Source organism: Oncorhynchus nerka, linkage group LG12, assembly GCF_034236695.1.
Source record: "Oncorhynchus nerka isolate Pitt River linkage group LG12, Oner_Uvic_2.0, whole genome shotgun sequence".
In the NCBI taxonomy this organism is placed as follows: domain Eukaryota; kingdom Metazoa; phylum Chordata; class Actinopteri; order Salmoniformes; family Salmonidae; genus Oncorhynchus; species Oncorhynchus nerka.
In genome coordinates, this window is record NC_088407.1 from 33593171 (window position 1) to 33615389 (window position 22219).

General features: G+C 42.8%; 1 protein-coding gene across 1 annotated transcript in view; it reads right to left on the reverse strand.

The window, feature by feature from the left end:
• The window catches only part of LOC115138164 (neurexin-2-like), a 599118-nt gene that overhangs the window by 200659 nt on the left and 376240 nt on the right, over positions 1–22219 (reverse strand). Inside the window, exon 13 of the mRNA XM_065025518.1 lies at positions 1729–1910. Coding sequence (XP_064881590.1) covers positions 1729–1910 — 182 coding nt within the window. The remainder of the gene's footprint in view (positions 1–1728; positions 1911–22219) is intronic.

Consider the following 22219-nt stretch of genomic DNA (forward strand, 5'->3'; position numbering starts at 1 on the left):
CGATCAAACATCTCTGGAGAGACCCATAACCATGTAGCGTCATGAAAATAAAATAACAGTTAAAACCGTTTAAATAGGACAACATTCAATTTAGGATTTGTATTTATTTTGTATTTTCATGTAGATAAACTTGACCTAATAGCAGGAGTGTTTACTAATTATTATTAGCAATTGTTTTGCCAACTTTGTCTCTCTATTCAACATCTCCTCCTCCTCCCAACTAATTATGCGCAAGGGTGCAGGGCGTGCTATAGGCCACGGCCCTACAGTAAAAAAAAAGGCTTGATGTGTGGGCTATCTTTTCAACAATGCACATTTTCAGTGCTTGCTAGTCAAACCAATTGGACTTCTTTTAAAAAAGGTTGGATGTGTCTGACTATTCATTAATCAGCAGCAGTCAACAAGGTTTACAGACTCTGAGGCCTATAATGTGCTAATGTTTGTGTCAAATGGACAATGTGCCATTCCACTCCAACCTGGCATGGTATAATCTTCCTTTATAGCCCAGCTGTGTTTTGTTGTTGTTGTTTTTAACATGCATTCAAATTATACTAGGTCCTCTCGGTATTTGAAAAATCTTCCCAGCACTCTCCTCCTCGATAATCAGAGTCGCTGATAAATGATTTATGGACATGTTGAGTGTGTTTGTTTCTATTTTAATGACTGTCAATTTCATCTTCATACTAGAGCAGAGCTGTCCCCTTCATACTTTCCTTGTCAATTCATTGTCTTACAGCCTTCTTTCAGAAAACCTAAAACCTAGGTTGTGTTTTTATAGGTTTTAAGGAAAGCTGAAATAGGGAGAATGAGGATGGAGATGAAAAGAGGAGAGGAGAGGGCAAAACAACACTGTTACCACTCTGCCTTGAAGGCTGTAGTTAGTCAGTGTGAGCCCTGAGTGAGAGAGGCAGCGTGGAGACAGAGACCGTAAAAGCACAGGCACTGGCTAGCAGAGCAGCTGGCACAAGCCTCTCTTTATAGCTGCAGGCGAAGTGTGTGTGTGTGTGTGTGTGTGTGTGTGTGTGTGTGTGTGTGTGTGTGTGTGTGTGTGTGTGTGCATTTGCGTGTGTGTGTGTTTGACACCGGTGACATGCTGAGAGGAACAGAGTCAGTGGGTTCGGCAGGGAGCAGATAATTAACAGAAAGGCATCCATTAAAATAATAATATGGGCTTTGAATCTCGTCGGTAGGCAGGGATCACATGGGTCAACGAGCCATTTACAGGCAGCATTAATGCCTTTTTAAAATGCCCGATGTCCTTTAATTGCCTTATAAAGTTATCCTTAGGCAGGGTTCTCTTTATAATGCCTTTTACCTATAACATATGAGAGTCATAGTGGCAGGGATGGAGTAATTACTAGTTTGGTAAGAGTGAATGAGATGTAAAGACCTGCTCAATGATCGTTCTTTGAGTAGTTACTTTCACCTGTACATCTCCAACTTTGGACCATATTAGCTCAACCTACCACTCCTCAATGCGTCTCAACCACATCCCTACTGTCCCCAGTCCCCGTGTACCCCTTCAACCCCAGCCATCTCTTGACACATGCTGTCCCTCCAAATAAGTGTCCCTCCAATCTACTGTCCCCTTAAACTGTGTGTCCCTCCAACCCCCTCACCCCACCAGTAGGCAAACCAATGTCCTCCTCCACCAATGACTTCCCGCCTCCAACTCCCCACCCATGCCCCCTTATATCACCCCTTGCAGTTCCGCAGGTAGTCACTTACTATGTGCAGCTCCAGGTAGTCTCCCAGTCCCTCTGCGCTTTCCACCCTGACCAGCACGGCCTCCTTCAGCTGCGTGCTGAATCCCACCGCCAGCCGGTCTGCCCGTGTGCTCGGCCGGTCGTTGGGGGGCCAGGTGTATGTGATGAGGGCTCCTCCTCTCCCGAAGATGTAGGTTGTCCCAGCTGTGGACAGAAGAGGGCCAATGTGTCATATATGATGGATACTATTCCATAGACCTATATCATGTGGTACAGTGGAAGGTCAAAGCCAAAGAACAAACTATCGAAAACAAAGCTTTGCTTTAAGGTAGGTGCTTGTCGTTGTCTGCTGTTGAGTCATAGCAAGTATGTCTTCCCTAATGTGGCACACACAGAGCAGTGCTTTCTGGGACAGAGCCTATTCTCTCACATCAAAATCATTCCGTTTCTACAGAGTAACGTGGCAAGTCCAATTCCCCTTTCTCCTGGTTGTATTCTTCTGGCGCTGACTAATTATCTCTGCGTGGCAGTGGAGACAGAAGAGCAGGCGGAGAGAGGGAGGAGGAAGAGGAGGGATGGGCGAGGAAGAGGAGGGAGGGAGGGAAAGAAATTAGGAAAGGGGGTGACGACGAGGTGTGAGACGCGATGGTTGGAAGTGATGAGGGCAGTGCGAGAACAGTTCGAGGCAGAGTGTTCATCTGTTCCACCACTACACCACTGTTCTGTTGTAGTGTTCCTGCTCAAAGGCATTAGGGCAGTTAAAGATGAGAGGAGATACATGGAAGGAAACTGCTCTAAAATGGCTGTCGGTAGGAAGGCAGCCATGTTGCAGAGAGATTGAGGAACAGAGGCTGTAACAGTATCAGCAGCTCCCCCACTCAGGTGTGAGTCCCCCCCCCCCCCCCCCCGGCTATTTGCTTCAGCATGAGGCACGTGATGCCTCGGCTCTCTGGGTCCCAGCCTTCCAATCTAATTTTCTTTTCTAAATAAACAAGATGCGTGACTGAAATACTATAACTAGCCCACAGCATGAAAAAACTGCTTAGAGGAAGAAGATGCACAACAAAGGGTTTTTCGATTTCTCCCCTCCTCTATCTGGCAGGGAAGAATGCAGAGCATTGTGGGATAAATGTAAATGATGATGATGATGAGGATGAAGATGACAGAGTCATTAACCCCAACATTAAATCAACACTATGCAATCCATAGACAATTCCAGACGTCATTCCCAGAGCAAAGTTTTACAATCAATACCTCTCTTTCTCAGTTTGTCAGGGTAGAATGCAGAGCATTGTCAATAAATCAATAGAAAGGACGATGGTGAGGAGGAGGATGATGATGATGATAACTGAAGACAGAAAATTCCCACCTCATATAAACTCAGCAAAAAAGAAACGTCCCTTTTTCAGGACCCTGTCTTTCAAAGATCATTTGTAAAAATCTTAACTTCACAGATCTTCATTGTAAAGGGTTTAAACACTGTTTCCCATGCTTGTTCAATGAACCATAAACAATTAATGAACATGCACCTGTGGAACGGTCATTAAGACACTAACAGCTTACAGACGGTAGATAATTAAGGTCACAGTTATGAAAACTTAGGACACTAAAAGAGGCCTTTCTACTGACTCTGAAAAACACCAAAAGAAAGATGCCCAGGGTCCCTGCTCATCTGCGTGAATGTGCCTTAGGCATGCTGCAAGGAGGCATGAGGACTGCAGATGTGACAGACAGGACCAGACAGGACAAAAAGTCAGATGGTCGGATTCACGTTTATCGTCGAAGGAATGTGCGTTACACCGAGGCCTGTACTCTGGAGCGGGATCAATTTGAGGGTGGAGGGTCCATCATAGTCTGGGGCAGTGTCATCGGACTGAGCTTGTTGTCATCTCAACGCTGTGCATAGACATCCTTCTCCCTCATGTGGTACCCTTCCTGCAGGATCACCCTGACATAACCCTCCAGTATGACAATGTCACCAGCCATTCTGCTCGTTCTGTGAGTGATTTCCTGCAATACAGGAATGTCAGTGTTCTGTCATGGCCAGGGAAGAGCCCGGATCTCAATCCCAATGAGCACGTCTGGGACCTGTTGGATCGGAAGGTGAAGGCTAGGGCCATTCCGCCCAGAAATGTCCGGGAACTTGCAGGTGCCTTGGTGGAAGAGTGGGGTAACATCTCACAGCAAGAACTGGCAAATCTGGTGCAGTCCATGAGGAGGAGATGCACTGCAGTACTTAATGCAGCTGGTGGCCACACCAGATACTGACTGTTACTTTTGATTTTGAATCCCCCTTTTTTCAGGGACACATTATTCCATTTCTGTTAGTTACTTGTCTGTGGAACGTGTTCAGTTTATGTCTCAGTTGTTGAATCTTGTTATGTTCATACAAATATTTACACATGTTAAGTTGGCTGAAAATAAACGCAGTTGACAGTGAGAGGACGTTTCTTTTTTTTCTGAGCTTATATTTAGAATATCTGCATCTCAGTTTACTCATATCGCAGTAAACCAACACTGCATAATCTATTAGCAATTTAATTCCAGATGTCATGCCCAGAGCAAAGAGATTAACACCTCTTCAATTCAACACCTCCTACCACCGTAATAGCACAAACTCAAAAGCTGCAAAGTACCTTTTGCCAAATAATCTTCAAAGAAACTTTATTTCCACTCCCCCCTCTAAGTGTATGAGTTTTTTTCAGTTTATTTTCTTTAGTCCTTGTCCTGTGTGGTGGCAGGCCGGCAGTCTGCAGAAGTGGTGGCCACCTGCTGTTACGGCGACCCTGCAGCAGCCCACTAAGCGAAGAGACAAAGAGGTGACGAGGCATCTAATGAGGTAGTCTGGCAGGTTCTCCCTGACTGAGCCCACATCTTAGGGTTTCAGAGACACCCAACACCTGCTCCAGGTCTGCTCGACCAATGCATGCAGAGCCATGCTAACCACCAACCACCTCTCCCTTTTCTACACACAAGGGATGGGGTAAGAAAGAGGTGTAGACGTGAGACGTGGAGGGAGATGGAAGGGGTAGAAGAGGGAACGCGAGAGGAAATGATTGCAAAAGAGTGGGAGAGGGGAAGCGGGGAGAGAGAGAGAGAGAGAGAGAACAATAATAAGAGAGAGATAGGAAAGGAGAGAGAGAGAGAGAGAGAACAATAATAAGAGAGAGATAGGAAAGGAGAGAGAGAACAATAATAAGAGAGAGATCAATAATACGAGAGATAGGAAAGGAGAGAGAGAGAGAACAATAATAAGAGAGAGATAGGAAAGGAGAGAGAGAGAGAGAGAACAATAATAAGAGAGAGATAGGAAAGGAGAGAGAGAGAGAACAATAATAAGAGAGAGATATGAAAGGAGAGAGAGAGAGAGAGAACAATAATAAGAGAGAGATAGGAAAGGCGAGAGAGAACAATAATAAGAGAGAGATAGGAAAGGAGAGAGAGAGAGAACAATAATAAGAGAGAGATAGGAAAGGAGAGAGAGAGAACAATAATAAGAGAGAGATAGGAAAGGAGAGAGAGAGAGAACAATAATAAGAGAGAGATAGGAAAGGAGAGAGAGAGAGAGAACAATAATAAGAGAGAGATAGGAAAGGAGAGAGAGAACAATAATAAGAGAGAGATAGGAAAGGAGAGAGAGAGAGAGAGAGAACAATAATAAGAGAGAGATAGGAAAGGAGAGAGAGAGAGAACAATAATAAGAGAGAGATAGGAAAGGAGAGAGAGAGAACAATAATAAGAGAGAGATAGGAAAGGAGAAAGAGAACAATAATAAGAGAGAGATAGGAAAGGAGAGAGAACAATAATAAGAGAGAGATAGGAAAGGAGAGAGAGAGAGAACAATAATAAGAGAGAGATAGGAAAGGAGAGAGAGAACAATAATAAGAGAGAGATAGGAAAGGAGAGAGAGAACAATAATAAAGAGAGATAGGAAAGGAGAGAGAGAACAATAATAAGAGAGAGATAGGAAAGGAGAGAGAGAACAATAATAAAGAGAGAGATAGGAAAGGAGAGAGAGAACAATAATAAGAGAGAGATAGGAAAGGAGAGAGAGAACAATAATAAGAGAGAGATAGGAAAGGAGAGAGAGAACAATAATAAGAGAGAGATAGGAAAGGAGAGAGAACAATAATAAGAGAGAGATAGGAAAGGAGAGAGAGAACAATAATAAGAGAGAGATAGGAAAGGAGAGAGAGAACAATAATAAGAGAGAGATAGGAAAGGAGAGAGAGAACAATAATAAGAGAGAGATAGGAAAGGAGAGAGAGAACAATAATAAGAGAGAGATAGGAAAGGAGAGAGAGAGAGAGAACAATAATAAGAGAGAGATAGGAAAGGAGAGAGAGAACAATAATAAGAGAGAGATAGGAAAGGAGAGAGAGAACAATAATAAGAGAGAGATAGGAGAGAGAGAACAATAATAAGAGAGAGATAGGAAAGGAGAGAGAGAGAGAACAATAATAAGAGAGAGATAGGAAAGGAGAGAGAACAATAATAAGAGAGAGATAGGAAAGGAGAGAGAGAGAGAGAACAATAATAAGAGAGAGAGATAGGAAAGGAGAGAGAGAACAATAATAAGAGAGAGATAGGAAAGGAGAGAGAGAACAATAATAAGAGAGAGATAGGAAAGGAGAGAGAGAGAGAGAACAATAATAAGAGAGAGATAGGAAAGGAGAGAGAGAGAACAATAATAAGAGAGATAGGAAAGGAGAGAGAGAACAATAATAAGAGAGAGATAGCAAAGGAGAGAGAGAACAATAATAAGAGAGAGATAGGAAACGAGAGAGAGAGAGATAACAATAATAAGAGAGAGATAGGAAAGGAGAGAGAGAGAGAACAATAATAAGAGAGAGATAGGAAAGGAGAGAGAGAACAATATTAAGAGAGAGATAGGAAAGGAGAGAGAGAACAATAATAAGAGAGAGATAGGAAAGGAGAGAGAGAGAGAACAATAATAAGAGAGAGATAGGAAAGGAGAGAGAGAGAGAACAATAATAAGAGAGAGATAGGAAAGGAGAGAGAGAGAGAGAGAACAATAATAAGAGAGAGATAGGAAAGGAGAGAGAGAACAATAATAAGAGAGAGATAGGAAAGGAGAGAGAGAACAATAATAAGAGAGAGATAGGAAAGGAGAGAGAGAACAATAATAAGAGAGAGATAGGAAAGGAGAGAGAGAACAATAATAAGAGAGAGATAGGAAAGGAGAGAGAGAGAGAACAATAATAAGAGAGAGATAGGAAAGGAGAGAGAGAGAACAATAATAAGAGAGATAGGAAAGGAGAGAGAGAACAATAATAAGAGAGAGATAGGAAAGGAGAGAGAGAACAATAATAAGAGAGAGATAGGAAACGAGAGAGAGAGAGATAACAATAATAAGAGAGAGATAGGAAAGGGAGAGAGAGAGAGAACAATAATAAGAGAGAGATAGGAAAGGAGAGAGAGAACAATATTAAGAGAGAGATAGGAAAGGAGAGAGAGAACAATAATAAGAGAGAGATAGGAAAGGAGAGAGAGAGAGAACAATAATAAGAGAGAGATAGGAAAGGAGAGAGAGAGAGAACAATAATAAGAGAGAGATAGGAAAGGAGAGAGAGAGAGAGAACAATAATAAGAGAGAGATAGGAAAGGAGAGAGAGAACAATAATAAGAGAGAGATAGGAAAGGAGAGAGAGAACAATAATAAGAGAGAGATAGGAAAGGAGAGAGAGAACAATAATAAGAGAGAGATAGGAAAGGAGAGAGAGAACAATAATAAGAGAGAGATAGGAAAGGAGAGAGAGAACAATAATAAGAGAGAGATAGGAAAGGAGAGAGAGAGAACAATAATAAGAGAGAGATAGGAAAGGAGAGAGAACAACAATAAGAGAGAGATAGGAAAGGAGAGAGAGAACAATAATAAGAGAGAGATAGGAAAGGAGAGAGAGAACAATAATAAGAGAGAGATAGGAAAGGAGAGAGAGAACAATAATAAGAGAGAGAGGAAAGGAGAGAGAGAGAGAACAATAATAAGAGAGAGATAGGAAAGGAGAGAGAGAACAATAATAAGAGAGAGATAGGAAAGGAGAGAGAGAGAGAACAATAATAAGAGAGAGATAGGAAAGGAGAGAGAGAACAATAATAAGAGAGAGATAGGAAAGGAGAGAGAGAGAGAAAAATAATAAGAGAGAGATAGGAAAGGAGAGAGAGAACAATAATAAGAGAGAGATAGGAAAGGAGAGAGAGAGAGAGAAAAATAATAAGAGAGAGATAGGAAAGGAGAGAGAGAGAGAAACTAACCGTATTTCCATCCACAGTTTTTATGCGAGTACAGTAATACCGTATACAAATCACGACAGCTGGGATGGAAAAAATTTGTTTCAGTACAATTTCATAAATGGCGACAGATATTTTGATTGTTTGAGATAGTGGGATGTTTTTTGTGTCTGTGAAAAATAATTTTGCGAGAAATGGTAGTTGCAACGCCTTTAAGCGCAAATATTGACATAACAACCATCATAATAAAGTTGGAGTCACTCGGTGACACGGTGTGTGGTCATCGTCGGGAAACCATTCAGTTTATTAGGCTACAGATGAAATAAGTTATGACGAACTTCACAGAGTTGTGGAAGTGCAAGTTGATCTCGATGCTCCTTTCCAATACATTTCGAGGGTCTTATTCTGGTGACAGACATGATGATTGTTGCTTGCCTGTCGTTTGACAAATACAAATATTATCCATAATAATCATATCATGTAGACTACCCTACCCGCACTGTATCTGTGAGCCGTTGGCTGATGCTCAGGTGCCAAGACCAGAGTAGACACATTTGCTATTCAACTCGACAGCTTTTGTTTTACAAAACTATCGGTATATGAAAACTTAAGTGAAAAGGTACATTTTGTGTGCAACCACGTCATCTCTCACTGATTTTTGTCCTCCACAACAAGTCCGTTTGGTGGAAACTCACCACTGGTGGGAAAACGCGCATATTTTCTTTATGCAGATTTTTAAATATTTGCATGAAAATCTGGCGCCAATTAGATGGAAACCTAGCTGCCGAGAGAGATAAAAGGAGATGGAGACAGTCCGGGAGAGAGGCTGAGCTAACAGCATAACTCCCTAAGTCTCCACACTGCCCATGTGATACTTAAGACTGGAGTTAAAACTAAATGAATAAGGCCTTGGGAGACTTCCCTCCGCAAACAAAACTCGGGGTAGACTATGGATTTTCCACTGACCTTGACCGGCCTGCCTCTAATCAAGCAATCTGTTCTCTCTGTTTCACTGGAACAACAATAATGATGGAAACACACCGTGGCACTTATGTTTATTTTGCAGACTGAAAAAAAAACGAGCTAAATATTGAATGCTTTTGTCCAATTAGCTCGAGTTGGGATCGATGTCTGCCAATCAATGCTCTCTACCTGGAACAGAGAAGCATGAGGATAGATCAAACATCTCAGGATGCCCGTTGATTATTATTTCCATTTTCGGGGCCAGTTTGGTCATTTGGATTGGAAGAAAAATAACATTTTATTTTTGGTCGTGGCCGGTGGAATAATAATCATAGAGCGCCCTCCCGAATCAAACGTGTAATGGAAAAGCAGATTGATTTTAATTTTCCCTATACAGGGCAGGTGGAGTGTGTCGTGTGTGTGTGTGTGTGTGGTGAGGTTTGTTCTATTGGACACTCTCTGTGAATAGCCATTGATGTGGGCTAAAGCAAAGCATTCTGGGACACCTTTTCCCCACAACAGGTATAAAATAAACAGGTCATCACAGACACACAGCAAGACGGCAAGACCGCACTAGATGTCTTTCATCCCCGACAGACCAACGTCTACTGCATTCAGCCCATATACATGATGTATAACACTGTGGCTTATGTCAAAAGACTTCATTCATTTGAATGTTCTGTGTAATTGTGTGATTCAGCCTTACTGATGACTCACAGTGACGAAGGACAAGTTAATCACGTAACAACAAAAACACTGTTTCTATATTTAACGGTGGCTAGACAGAGAAACCAGAAAGTGTCTCTTCAGACTCAGTCCTCAAAACCCTCTCTGTCTCTGTTTCTGTTCATAAATGAACCAAATGAGTTGTTGGTGTAGTTAGTCCGTGTGACAAAGGGAGTTACACTGCTATGCTGATACCTTTTGAGAGCAGACAGAAACATTGCAAAAGATTGTGAAACTTCTCGTCAGAACCAATGGTTGACTGGATATATTGCAGAAAGGACATTGTCCAACGCGAACTCTGTTGATCTCAACGTGAACACATACAACAGAAACACGCAGTACCAGTCAAATGTTTGGACACACCTACTCATTCAAGTTTAAAAAAAAATGTGTACTATTTTCTACATTGTAGAATAATAGTGAAGACATCAAAACTATGAAATAACACATATGGAATCATGTAGTAACCCCCCCAAAAGTGTTAAAACAAATCCAAATCTAATTTATATTTGAGATGCTTCAAAGTAGCACCCTTTTGCCTTGATGACAGCTTTGCACACTCTCTCATTCTCTCAACCAGCTTCACCTGGAATACTTTTTCAACAGTCTTGAAGGAACGCATTAAGAAGGAAAGAAATTCCACAGATTAACTTTTAACAAGGCACACCTGTTAATTGAAATGCATTCCAGGTGACTACCTCTAGAATCTGGTTGAGAAAATGCCAAGAGTGTGCAAAGCTGTTATCAAGGCAAAGGGTGGCTACTTTGAAGAGTATAAAATATATTTCGATTTGTTTAACACTTTTTTGGTTACTACGTGATTCCATATGTGTTATTTCATAGTTTTGATGTCTTCACCATTATTCTACAATGTAGAAAATAGTAAGAATAAAGAAAAACCCTTGAATGAGTTAGGTGTGTCCAAACTTTTGACTGGTACTGTACGTGCTCACACACACTCACTCACATACACGCACACACACCTTTGGCAGTTTGACAATCTACTCCAGCGACTGCCACTGATGCGGGGTTGATTGTGTCAGATATTTCTCTGTAGGCCCATAAAAAAAAATGTAACGGCTGCGGGTAAGAGATTGGCCCATATTATCTAGCGTGAAAATAGTCTGAGGAAGCCTGGCCTTTTACTCTGATGGGGTGGGACAGAGTGTGTGTGGAATACTGTGTGTGTGTGTGTGTGTGTGTGTGTGTGTGTGTGTGTGTGTGTGTGTGTGTGTGTGTGTGTGTGTGTGTGTGTGTTTCGATGTGTGTGTGTCTGTGTGTGTGCAGTTCTCAAGCCCAATTTGATTGCATTGCAGAATTAACTTTATGGTCCACCCCTATGGTGGCCACACTGCTCTTCAGATTCTGCTCTAAAGAGCAGTTTGACGCAACACTGGCCATGACGACCAATGGAACTGAGAGAAAATAACACCTGTATCGCAATGGTATGGAGGCACAGGAGTGCTCCATTGATTCTACAAACACGTTTTGGGCTACAAGAATTCACTAGCTTGGTTTTTTGGCAAACTGCTCGAGACCCTGCTCTTTCACTGTGTCACAAAATGGAGAGAATGGGACAAAGGGATGTACGGGAGGACCAGCAAAGGAGGGATGGAAAGGAGGGAGGTCAGAGACAAACAGTTTTACATGCAGATAAGGGGAACTTCTCTCTGAGGGTTGATAGGTAGGACGCTGATAGGTAGCCCGGATACGTTACGAGGACTGCTTATCGATTATGCCAAAAAATGCACTTCTGCCCGATGACACGGGCAGAAGGGGGGCCTCTGGGGGCGTCTCTGGAATGCCACATCGAGAATGATAATGGGCCGACTCAAAGATATAATCACCGACAGTCACACGCGCCCTCCCGACTCAAAACCACACACACACACACACCCACACAACCCCACCCTCCCACTACACAGCTGCAGGAACATTCTTGCCGGGCTCCTAATAACCTGCCAATCAAAGATTCCGGGGCAAACAGAGGTTCAACCCTTGGACTCTCCCAGCCTAATTATTCCTCACATTCACAGGCTACAGCGCACCACACATTCACAGCGAATGATAGATTTAACGAAATAACGAGAAATGTGATATTAGCCAGGTTTCACCTCTGAATATGTTAATGGCGGGAACAGACAGCATCTTGCGGGCAGAGGGAGGAAAAGGGTTCCTTATACATGTGGCTCATTGGACGAACCAGAGTCAACGAGACACAGGGAAGAGTTAAAGCGAGACACCAACGTCTCCAGCACGGTGCCATCATTATTATGCAAGACTCTGGAAAGGTCAGGATTCTTTGTTCTTCCCTATATCTGAGAAGATACACCCCTGTGGTGGTTGCCTCGGCGATTTATGCTCTTCTTGTTAGCGCACCGCGGGGCAAATTAGCATTAACATCATACTAATTACCCTCCGGTGTAAGAAAACAAACGAGGGCTAATGACTTGCACCTGTCGCTCCATCTCTCCATTGGTGACCTTATGAAAAAAGCGTCTCACCTCGTTGGAACCAGCCTTGTGAAAATTTGAGGGCCGTAAAGTTCACAATGCACAACAACACATCCATCACTCTATTATGGGAAAACTCACATTAAAAGGGTATTGTGATGGAGAAAAGTAGGAAAATGGACTCGTCTTGTACTGTGGCCTAAATAACAAGTACTCAGCCGTACGGAAGAAAGCTAGCTCCTAGTGTCTATTTTGCAAATCGTATTCAAATTAAAAGAGACTCTTGACTCTCCCAGTAGCTTATAAAAGCATATAGCTCATTGATTTCATAAATGATATTAGCCTTTCAACATCTAGGAACCCAAAGGTTGTGTGTTCGAATCACAGACAACTTCAGCACTTTTGCTAATTAGCAACTTTGCAACTACTTACTACTTGTATCTACTTTGTAACTGTTAGCTAATCCAACCCCTAACCCTAACCCCTAGCCTAATTAACATTAGTCACCGAGCCACCTAGCTAAGGTTAGAAATAACAAATTGGAATTTACAACATATATGTATTGCAAATTCAAAACATACTGTATCATACGAATTGTAATTCGTAATATACAGTGACTTCGGAAAGTATTCCGACCCCTTGACCTTTTCAACATTTTGTTACGTTACAACATCATTCTAAAATGGATTAAATAAAAACAATTCCGCGGAACTCTTCACATAATACCCTATAATGACAATGTGAAAATAGGTTTTTCGAAATGTTTGCAAATGTATATATATATATAAAAACACAAAACTTTATTTACATAAGTTTCAGACCCTATGAGACTCCAAATTGAGCTCAGTGGCATCCTGTTTCCATTGATCATCCTTGAGATGTTTCTCCAACTTGGTTGGAGTCCACCTGTGGTAAATTCAATTGATTGGACATGATTTGGAATGGCACACCCCTATATATAAGGTCCCATAGTTGACAGTGCATGTTAGAGAAAAAAACCAAGCCATGAGGTTGACTGAATTGTCCATAGAGCTCCGAGACAGGATTGTGTCGAGGCACAGATCTGGGCATTGAAGGTCACCAAGAACACAGTGGAAGAACTTTGGAACCACCAAGACTCTTCCCAGAGCTAGCCGCCTGGCCAAACTGAGCAATCGGGGGGAGAAGGCCCTTGGTCAGGGAGGTAAACCAATAACCTGATGGTCACTCTGACAGAGATCTAGAGTTCAACTGTGGAGAAGGGAGAGCCTTCCAGAAGGACAACCATCTCTGCAGCACTCCACCAATCAGGCCTTCCTGGTAGAGTGCCCAGAGGGAAGTCACTCCTCAGTAAAAGGCACATGACAGCCCGTTGGAGTTTGTCAAAGAGCACCTAAAGACTCTCAGACCATGAGAAACAAGATTCTCTGGTCTGATGAAACCAAGATTGAACTATTTGGCCTGAATGCCAAGCGTCACATCTGGAGGAAACCTGGCACCATCCCTACGGTGAAGCATGGTGGCGGCAGGATAATGCAGTGAGAATATTTTTCAGCGGCAGGGACTGGGAGACTAGTCAGGATCAAGGCAAACATGAAAGGAGCAAAGTACAGAGAGATCCTTGATGAAAACCTGCTCCAGAGCTCTAAGGACCTCAGACTGGGGCAAAGTCTCAATGGAACAAGTCTCAATGTACCGGAGAGGCCCAGCCAGAGCCCGGACTTAAACCTGATTGAATATCTCTGGAGACACCTGAAAATAACTGTGCAAGCAACGTTCCCCATCCAATCTGACAGAGCTTGAGAGGATCTGCAGAGAAGAATGGGAGAAACTCCCCAAATGCAGGTGTGCCAAGCTTCTAGCATCATACCCAAGAAGAATCAAGGCTGTAATCACTGCAAACGGTCGTCCAACAAAGTCCCGAGTTAAGGTTCTGAATACTTACAGTTGAAGTCGGAAGTTGACACACACCTTAGCCAAAGACATTTAAACTCAGTTTTTCACAATTACTGACATTTGATATGAGTAGAAATCCCCTGTCTTATGTCAGTTAGGATCACCACTTTATTTTAAGAATGTGAAATGTCAGAATAATAGTAGAGAGAATAATTTATTTCAGCTTTTATTTCTTTCATCACATTCCCAGTGGGTCAGAAGTTTACATACACTCAATTAGTATTTGGTAGCATTGCCTTTAAATTGTTTAACTTGGATCAAACGTTTCGGGTAGCCATCCACAAGCTTCCCACAATAAGTTGGGTGAATTTTGTCCCATTCCTCCTGACAGAGTGTCTCGACTTTTACCGAAGGTGGCTCCTCTCCCTGTTCGGGCGGCGCTCGGCGTCGCCGGTCTACTAGCCATCACCGATCCCTTTTTCCTTTTCTGTTTGTTTTGTCTATGGTTCTTTTTCACACCTGGTTTCATTTGCGTTAATTTCTGTGTGTATATATGTACCTTGTTGCCTGCCTACGTTTGTGCGGGATTAGTCTTTCAATGTGATGTGCTCGGTGAGGTTACGCCGTTATTTGTTTCCACGGATTCTTAAGTGTGTGAGTGTCAGAACTTTGTTTGTTCCTCCGTGCGTTTGTACGGGTTCTCTGTTGTCGAGGGCGTTGTACCTTTTTCGATTGTGCCATTCCTGTGTTGGTGGACTTTCTTATTAAGACATTCCTTGCTCTCCTGCGCCTGACTCCTACACCTCCCACCTAGACGCAACATTATCACACGGAGCCGGTATAACTGAGTCAGGTTTGTAGGCCTTCTTCGCACACGCTTTTATCCAGTTCTGCCCACAAATGTTCTATGGGACTGAGGTCAGGGCTTTGTGATGGCCACTCCAATACTTTGACTTTGTTGTCCTTTAAGCCATTTTGCCTGTAAACAAAAAAGGCTGTAACCTAACAAAATGTAGAAAAAAAATCAAAGGGTCTAAATACTTTCCCGAAGGCACTGAATCATACGACATGGATGATGGACATCCACAAAAGAATACATACCATATACAAAATGTAGCATATCATACTACGTGTACTATTAATGGTGGCTGGGATGGAGTGTGTAATGGTCGAAGCCAGTGCTAATGACCTTCAGTCTGAGACAAGGTTACAGGATGTTATAGACGGAGAGGGAGTGGACGGAGTGAGGTGGGCGAGTAGATGAAGAAGAGAGAGAAAGAGAGAGAGAGAGAGAGAGAGAGAGAGAGAGAGAGAGAGAGAGAGAGAGAGAAAGAAAGAGAGAGAGAGCGAGAGAGAGAGAAAAGAGATGAGAGAGAGAGAGAGAAAGAGAGAGAGAGAGAGAGAGAAAGAGAGAGAGAGCGAGAGAGAGAGAGAAAGAGAGATGAGAGAGAGAGAGAGAGAGAGAGAGAGAGAGAGAGAGAGAGAGAGAGAGAGAGCGAGAGAAAGAGAGATGAGAGAGAGGTGTGTGTGCTTTTCATTCCTCTGTACTATATATTCTACAGACTGCAGGGCGTCCCACTTCAAAGTCGTTTGGGGATGAAGAGTGAAGAGATGAAAGGAAGACTGACGGACGGATGCTCTGTGTGTGTGTGTGTGTGCGTGTGCGTGTGCATGTGTGTGTGTGTGTGTGTGTTCGTGACTGCGTTTGTGTGTTTGAGTGAGTGTGTTGGGTCTGACACATGAACAAGATGAGCTTCCATGCGTGGGTCAATCAACATGGGGTTTGGGCTTCTGCACAGCTGTTCTAGATGAAAGCTGTTTGCCGTTGCTGAAGCCTCCATGAAAAAAATGCCCTGTGAGTGGAAACAATTTCTGGCCATAGGAAATGCATTTTGCATCCCATTACTAAATATGGCTGGTGAATGACTTTTCACTCACCCACACGGTACGGTAAGGAGATCCTGAGGTTCAGGTTGACCCGAGTGACCTCATCGACTGTGGTCCCAGAGGGGTTAAAACCACCTCGATACCTTTAGTGTGGATACTATGGAAATAAGTTTGGACAGGGGTTAGGTGGGGACAGATGTTGAAAGCATTTCAAAGCTGTCCGCAACCAAAGACCACATAGGGCAGTGGTCAGCCATCTGAAATGTCATCGCCTGGAGCCTCCACGCCTGTCAAAGGGGGATATTTCGTAACAGCGAGGCCTGCCAAAGGCAGAGGAGCCGAACATAGGAAGTCAAAACGACTGTCTGTCCAACGGACGGACCCCTTCAATGAAAAGCGAATTGAGCAAAAACAATAATGGGACGAGATAAAGCCCGAACAAAGGAGCGCAAAGGGGAACAGGGAAGGAGATTCACTGTGGCGTGTCTTCAACCAGAACATTTAGCTGGAAGCATCCCTCCCTCCTTCTCTCAAATATCTCCTTCCATTAAACCTGGTAGTGATTGGTTCATGTAGCCTACTGGTTAGAGCGTTGGGCCAGTAGCCGAAAGGTTGCTGGATGGAATCCCCGAGCTGACATGGTACAAATCTGTTGTTCTATTCCCCAGTAGGCCGTCAATTGTAAATAAGAATTTGTTGTTAATTAACTGACTTGCCTAATTAAATGAAGGTTAAATAAAAAATAAAACAGCCCTGTAGCTTTCCTCAATTCATTGGTCTCTCTCCTTTTATATCCTCTCCAATCTTCTCTCATCACCCCTGTCTCTCTCTTTCCCCCCCTTACTCTCTCTCCCTTTCCCTCTTTCTTTCTCTCCCTCCCTCGCTCTCTCGCTTCCTCCCTTTCCCTCTTTCTTTCCCTCCCTCCCTCGCTCTCTCTGCCAGTGGTACATAGCAGCTCCGTTCGTTGTCCGGCTCTGCCAGGGTGGACCAGCCAGCCAGGCCGAACTACAGTAAATAAGGCATATGAACAGAGAGGGAGAAGCAATAAACAAACACATAAACAAGCAGAAAAAACGAATACTGGAGGAGGGCTGGATGGTTGGGTTGTCACTAGTTACCACAGCCACAAAGTCCGCGAAGCGTTTCTAAAGGGCATCTCCCCGTTGCAACGTTACGCAACAGGATGAAGACGACTAATTCCTAGGCATTCTGGATGACTTCTCCTCGGGCTATGTGCAAAATGAAGGTCTATCCTGATGTACAGTGGGGCAAAAAAGTATTTAGTCAGCCACCAATTGTGCAAGTTCTCCAACTTAAAAAGATGAGGCTCCAACTTAAAAAGATGAGGCCTGTAATTTTCATCATAGGTACACTTCAACTATGACAGACAAAATTAGAAAAAAAATGCAGAAAATCACATTGTAGGATTTTTAATGAATTTATTTGCAAATTATGGAGGAACATAAGTATTTGGTCAATAACAAAAAATCTCAATACTTTGTTATATACAGTTTGTTGGCAATGACAGAGGTCAAAAGTTTTCTGTAAGTCTTCACAAGGTTTTCACACACTGTTGCTGGTATTTTGGCCCATTCCTCCATGCAGATCTCCTCTAGAGCAGTGATGTTTTGGGGCTGTTGCTGGGCAACACAGACTTTCAACTCCCTCCAAATATTCTCTATGGGGTTGAGATCTGGAGACTGGCTAGGCCACTCCAGGACCTTGAAATGCTTCTTACGAAGCCACTCCTTCGTTGCCCGGGTTGTGTGTTTGGGATCATTGTCATGCTGAAAGACCCAGCCATGTTTCATCTTCAATGCCCTTGCTGATGGAAGAAGGTTTTCACTCAAAATCTCACGATACATGGACCTATTCATTCTTTCCTTTACACGGATCAGTCGTCCTGGTCCATTTGCAGAAAAACAGCCCCAAAGCATGAAGTTTCCACCCCCATGCTTCACAGTAGGTATGGTGTTCTTTGGATGCAACTCAGCATTCTTTATCCTCTAAACACGACGAGTTGAGTTTTTACCAAAAAGTTATATTTTGGTTTTATCTGACCATATGACATTCTCCCAATCTTCTTATGGATCATCCAAATGCTCTCTAGCAAACTTCCGACGGGCCTGGACATGTACTGGCTTAAGCAGGGGGACACGTCTGGCACTGCAGGATTTGAGTCCCCTGCGGCTTAGTGTGTTACTGATGGTAGGCTTTGTTACTTTGGTCCCAGCTCTCTGCAGGTCATTCACTAGGTCCCCCCGTGTGGTTCTGGGATTTTTGCTCACCGTTCTTGTGATAATTTTGACCCCACGGGGTGAGATCTTGCGTGGAGCCCCAGATCGAGGGAGATTATCAGTGGTCTTGTATGTCTTCCATTTCCTAATAATTGCTCCCACAGTTGATTTCTTCAAACCAAGCTGCTTACCTATTACAGATTGGAGGTCTACAATTTTGTTTCTGGTGTCCTTTGACGGCTCTTTGGTCTTGGCCATAGTGGAGTTTGGAGTGTGACTGTTTGAGGTTGTGGACAGGTGTCTTTTATACTGATAACAACTTCAAACAGGTGCCATTAATACAGGTAATGAGTGGAGGACAGAGGAACCTCTTAAAGAAGAAGTTACAGGTCTGTGAGAGCCAGAAATCTTGCTTGTTTGTAGGTGACCAAATACTTATTTTCCACCATAATTTGCAAATAAATTCATTAAAAATCCTACAATGTGATTTTCTGGATTAAAAAAAAAATTAATAATTTTGTCTGTCATAGTTGAAGTGTACCTATGATGAAAATTACAGGCCTCTCTCATCGTTTTAAGTGGGAGAACTTGCACAATTGGTGGCTGACTAAATACTTTTTTGCCCCACTGTATGAATCTGTAATTCTACACACGTGGTGCTGGGCAATTATTCCTTCCAAAGCTGTCTATAGGGGTTGATAGAATTGAATGCAGCTTTCCCGCTCTGTGGAAACGTACACAAAACCAAAGCATAAAGAGATGTGCCAGTCAGCTAAAAGGGCATCAGGCAGCTATTCATCTGGCGCCTCAGACTCATTTGCTGTCTATGGCCGCCAGTGGAAACACAGCTTATCTACGTGTCAGCCAATTTGGGACTGCCGAAGGCAGGGCAAAAGGGTTGAGAGGCAGGATATATAGAAATCACATATGCTACATTGAGCTCACTGACTGGAATAGGAAGACAGATTGTTGTGTGTTTGGTGGTGGTGGTGGGCGGGTGGGGGCTGGAGAAGGAACCTTTTTCTACTGCAGCAGGGACAGAAACCCCCATAGGCAGCCATTGTCTTACTAAAGTAGTGCTTGCCGAATCATTCTTGACGTGTCAGCTGAGATCTCCATACGTTATATGTCCATATGTTTGTGCTGTGGTTATGTTGTTGACTGTTTGTAAATGTTCAGGTCCCATCTCTCGTATGTAATTTGTCCTCTTGGAAATAGCTGGAGGGGACTATCAGTCAAAAACAATGGCCATATAAAAAGGATTTTGATAGATTCCTGTTGAAGAGAGTCAAACAGTGGCGCACAAAATGTACTGTAGCTCCAGGCCAGTTCAGAAGCTATACAGCATATTTGTAAACTACTTAGGAACCATTGATGTGATGGATAACAAATATATTATGGATTTCTCAAAGCTCAAGCGATTTCCTACTAAGGAGAAACTTTGCAAATACCAAAACACAAAAACACTGTAAAGAATTGCATTTGAAACATCCAATTTTGTTTAACTGTGTCCTTTATGTCCATGTATTACTAAATACACATAAAGTCTTGTCCCATTAATGTATAATATTGTGACATTAACATAGAAAAGGAAACACCTTTTCAGCCTGGTAATAAAACTGAAAAAAGAAGCTCCCAAAAAACGGGAAAAAAAAACAGTACTTTGACTTAATGACAAGAGTCAGTCACGCTAGTATACACGCAGCACACAGACATCTTGTGAGCTAGAATAACTAGCCTCCAATAAACAAAAACAAATTTCCCGAGCACGTAGCCCCGTGTACGCTCTGCGGCTAATTCCTCTCATTAGCGAGCCAACGAGGGCGGCGTGACGCACATTTCATCCTGCATTTGAGTCGACAACATCTCCGAAACAGCCTCTACCAGAGCCACGCGACCGTGAGGAACTACGTTTGCCTGAAAACCACGTTTTCCCTCCAAAACAGAACTGCTTTTGTCATTGTAATTATGTCCAGTCTAACAGATGTTTGAAGGACTGTATTAGATTGGTTTCGAGAACGTCATAGATGAGGACCATAAAGGCCTTGATGTCTCTCCACTCTCCATATTTGCCTTGGAAATGTTTCTTTCAAGTATGTTACTTTTGTTACTTTTGGTGCAACAACACCTTTCTGTTGTCTGTACTTACAGTTGAAGTCAGAAGTTGACATACACCTTAGCCAAATACATTTAAACTCAGATTTTCACAAATCCTGACATTTTATCCTAGTAAATGTTCCCTGTCTTAGGTCAGTAAGGATCACCACTTTATTTTAAGAATGTGAAATGTCTGAATAATAGTAGAGAGAATGATTTATTTCAGTTTTTATTTCTTTCATCACATTCCCAGTGGGTCAGAAGTTTACCTACACTCAATTGGTATTTGGTAGCATTGCCTTTAAACTGTTTCACTTGGGTCAAACATTTTGGGTAGCCTTCCACAAGCTTCCCACAATAAGTTGGGTGAATTTTGTCCCATTCCTTCTGACAGAGCTGGTGTAACTGAGTCAGGATTGAAAGGCCTCCTTGCTCGCACACATTTTCCAGTTCTGCCCACAACTTTTCTATGGGATTGAGGTCAAGGCTTTGTGATGGCCACTCCAATACCTTGACTTTGTTGTCCTTAAGCCATTTTGCCACAACTTTGGAAGTATGCTTGGGGTCATTGTCCATTTGGAAGACCCATTTGCAACCAAGCTTTGACTGATGTCTTGAAATGTTGCTTCAATATATCCACATAATATTCCTCCTCATGATGCCATCGATTTTGTGAAATGCACCAGTCCCTCCTGCAGCAAAGCACCCCTACAACATGATGCTGCCACCCCCATGATTCACGGTTGGGATGGTGATCTTTGGCCTCCCCTTTTTCCTTCAAACATAACGATGGTCATTATGGCCAAACAGTTATATTTTTGTTTCATCAGACCAGAGGACATTTCTCCAAAAAGTACTATCTTTGTTCCCATGTGCAGTTGCAGTTGGCTTTTTTTATGGCGGTTTTGGAGCAGTGGCTTCTTCCTTGCTGAGCGGCCTTTCAGGTTATGTCGACATGGGACTCGTTTTACTGTGGATATAGATACTTTTGTACCTGTTTTCTCCAGCATCTTCACAAGTTCCTTGGCTGTTGTTCTGGGATTGATTTGCACTTTTCGCACCAAATTAAGTTCATCTCTAGGAGGCAGAACACGTCTTCTTCCTGATCGGTATGACGGCTGCGTGGTCCCATGGTGTTTATACTTGCGTACTATTGTTTGTACAGATAAACATGGTACCTTCAGGCGTTTGGAAATTGCTCCCAAGGATGAACCAGACTTGTGGAGGTCTACAATGGCTTTTTCTTAGGTCTGATGTCTTTTGATTTTCCCATGTCAAGCAAAGAGGCACTGAGTTTGAGGGTAGGCCTTGAAATACATCCACAGGTACACCTCCAATTGATTCAAATGATGTCAATTAGCCTATCAGAAGCTTCTAAAGCCATGTCATCATTTTCTGGAATTTTCCAAGCTGTTTAAAGGCACAGTCACCTTAGTGTATGTAAACCTCTGACCCACTGAATTGTGATACAAGAATTGTTGGAAAAATTACTTGTGTCATGCACAAAGTAGATGTCCTAACCGACTTGCCAAAACTATAGTTTGTTAACAAGAAATTTGTGGAGTGGTTGAAAAACAAGTTTTAATGACTCCAACGTAAGTGTATGTAAACTTCCGACTTCAACTGTAGCTAGAACATTCTTCAGCAAATCTTGACACTTATTGGACTTCGGTTCGCAGTGGAAAAAAAGATGAACGCAGAATGTTTCCTGTACAACAAGATATCCTATTATATTTCTACAGATGATACGTGCCGTCACCGTCACTTTGAACACGCATGTGCTACAGAGATACCCCTGAAAACACAGCACAAGTTCTACACTACACTACTGACAAGTCCAATAAAACGATATGTCCTCTGAAAAGGGGGGCTTTGGCATGACTTTATTTCGCCTCAGTGCCTCTCCACACCCGGGGATGTGGCGAGGACACAGGAAAAAAGTCCTAAGACGATCATTCCAAATGGAGCTGATTCCATACAGAGACCCCCTCCTCCTTTCTCTTCCTTCTATCCTCCATCCCCT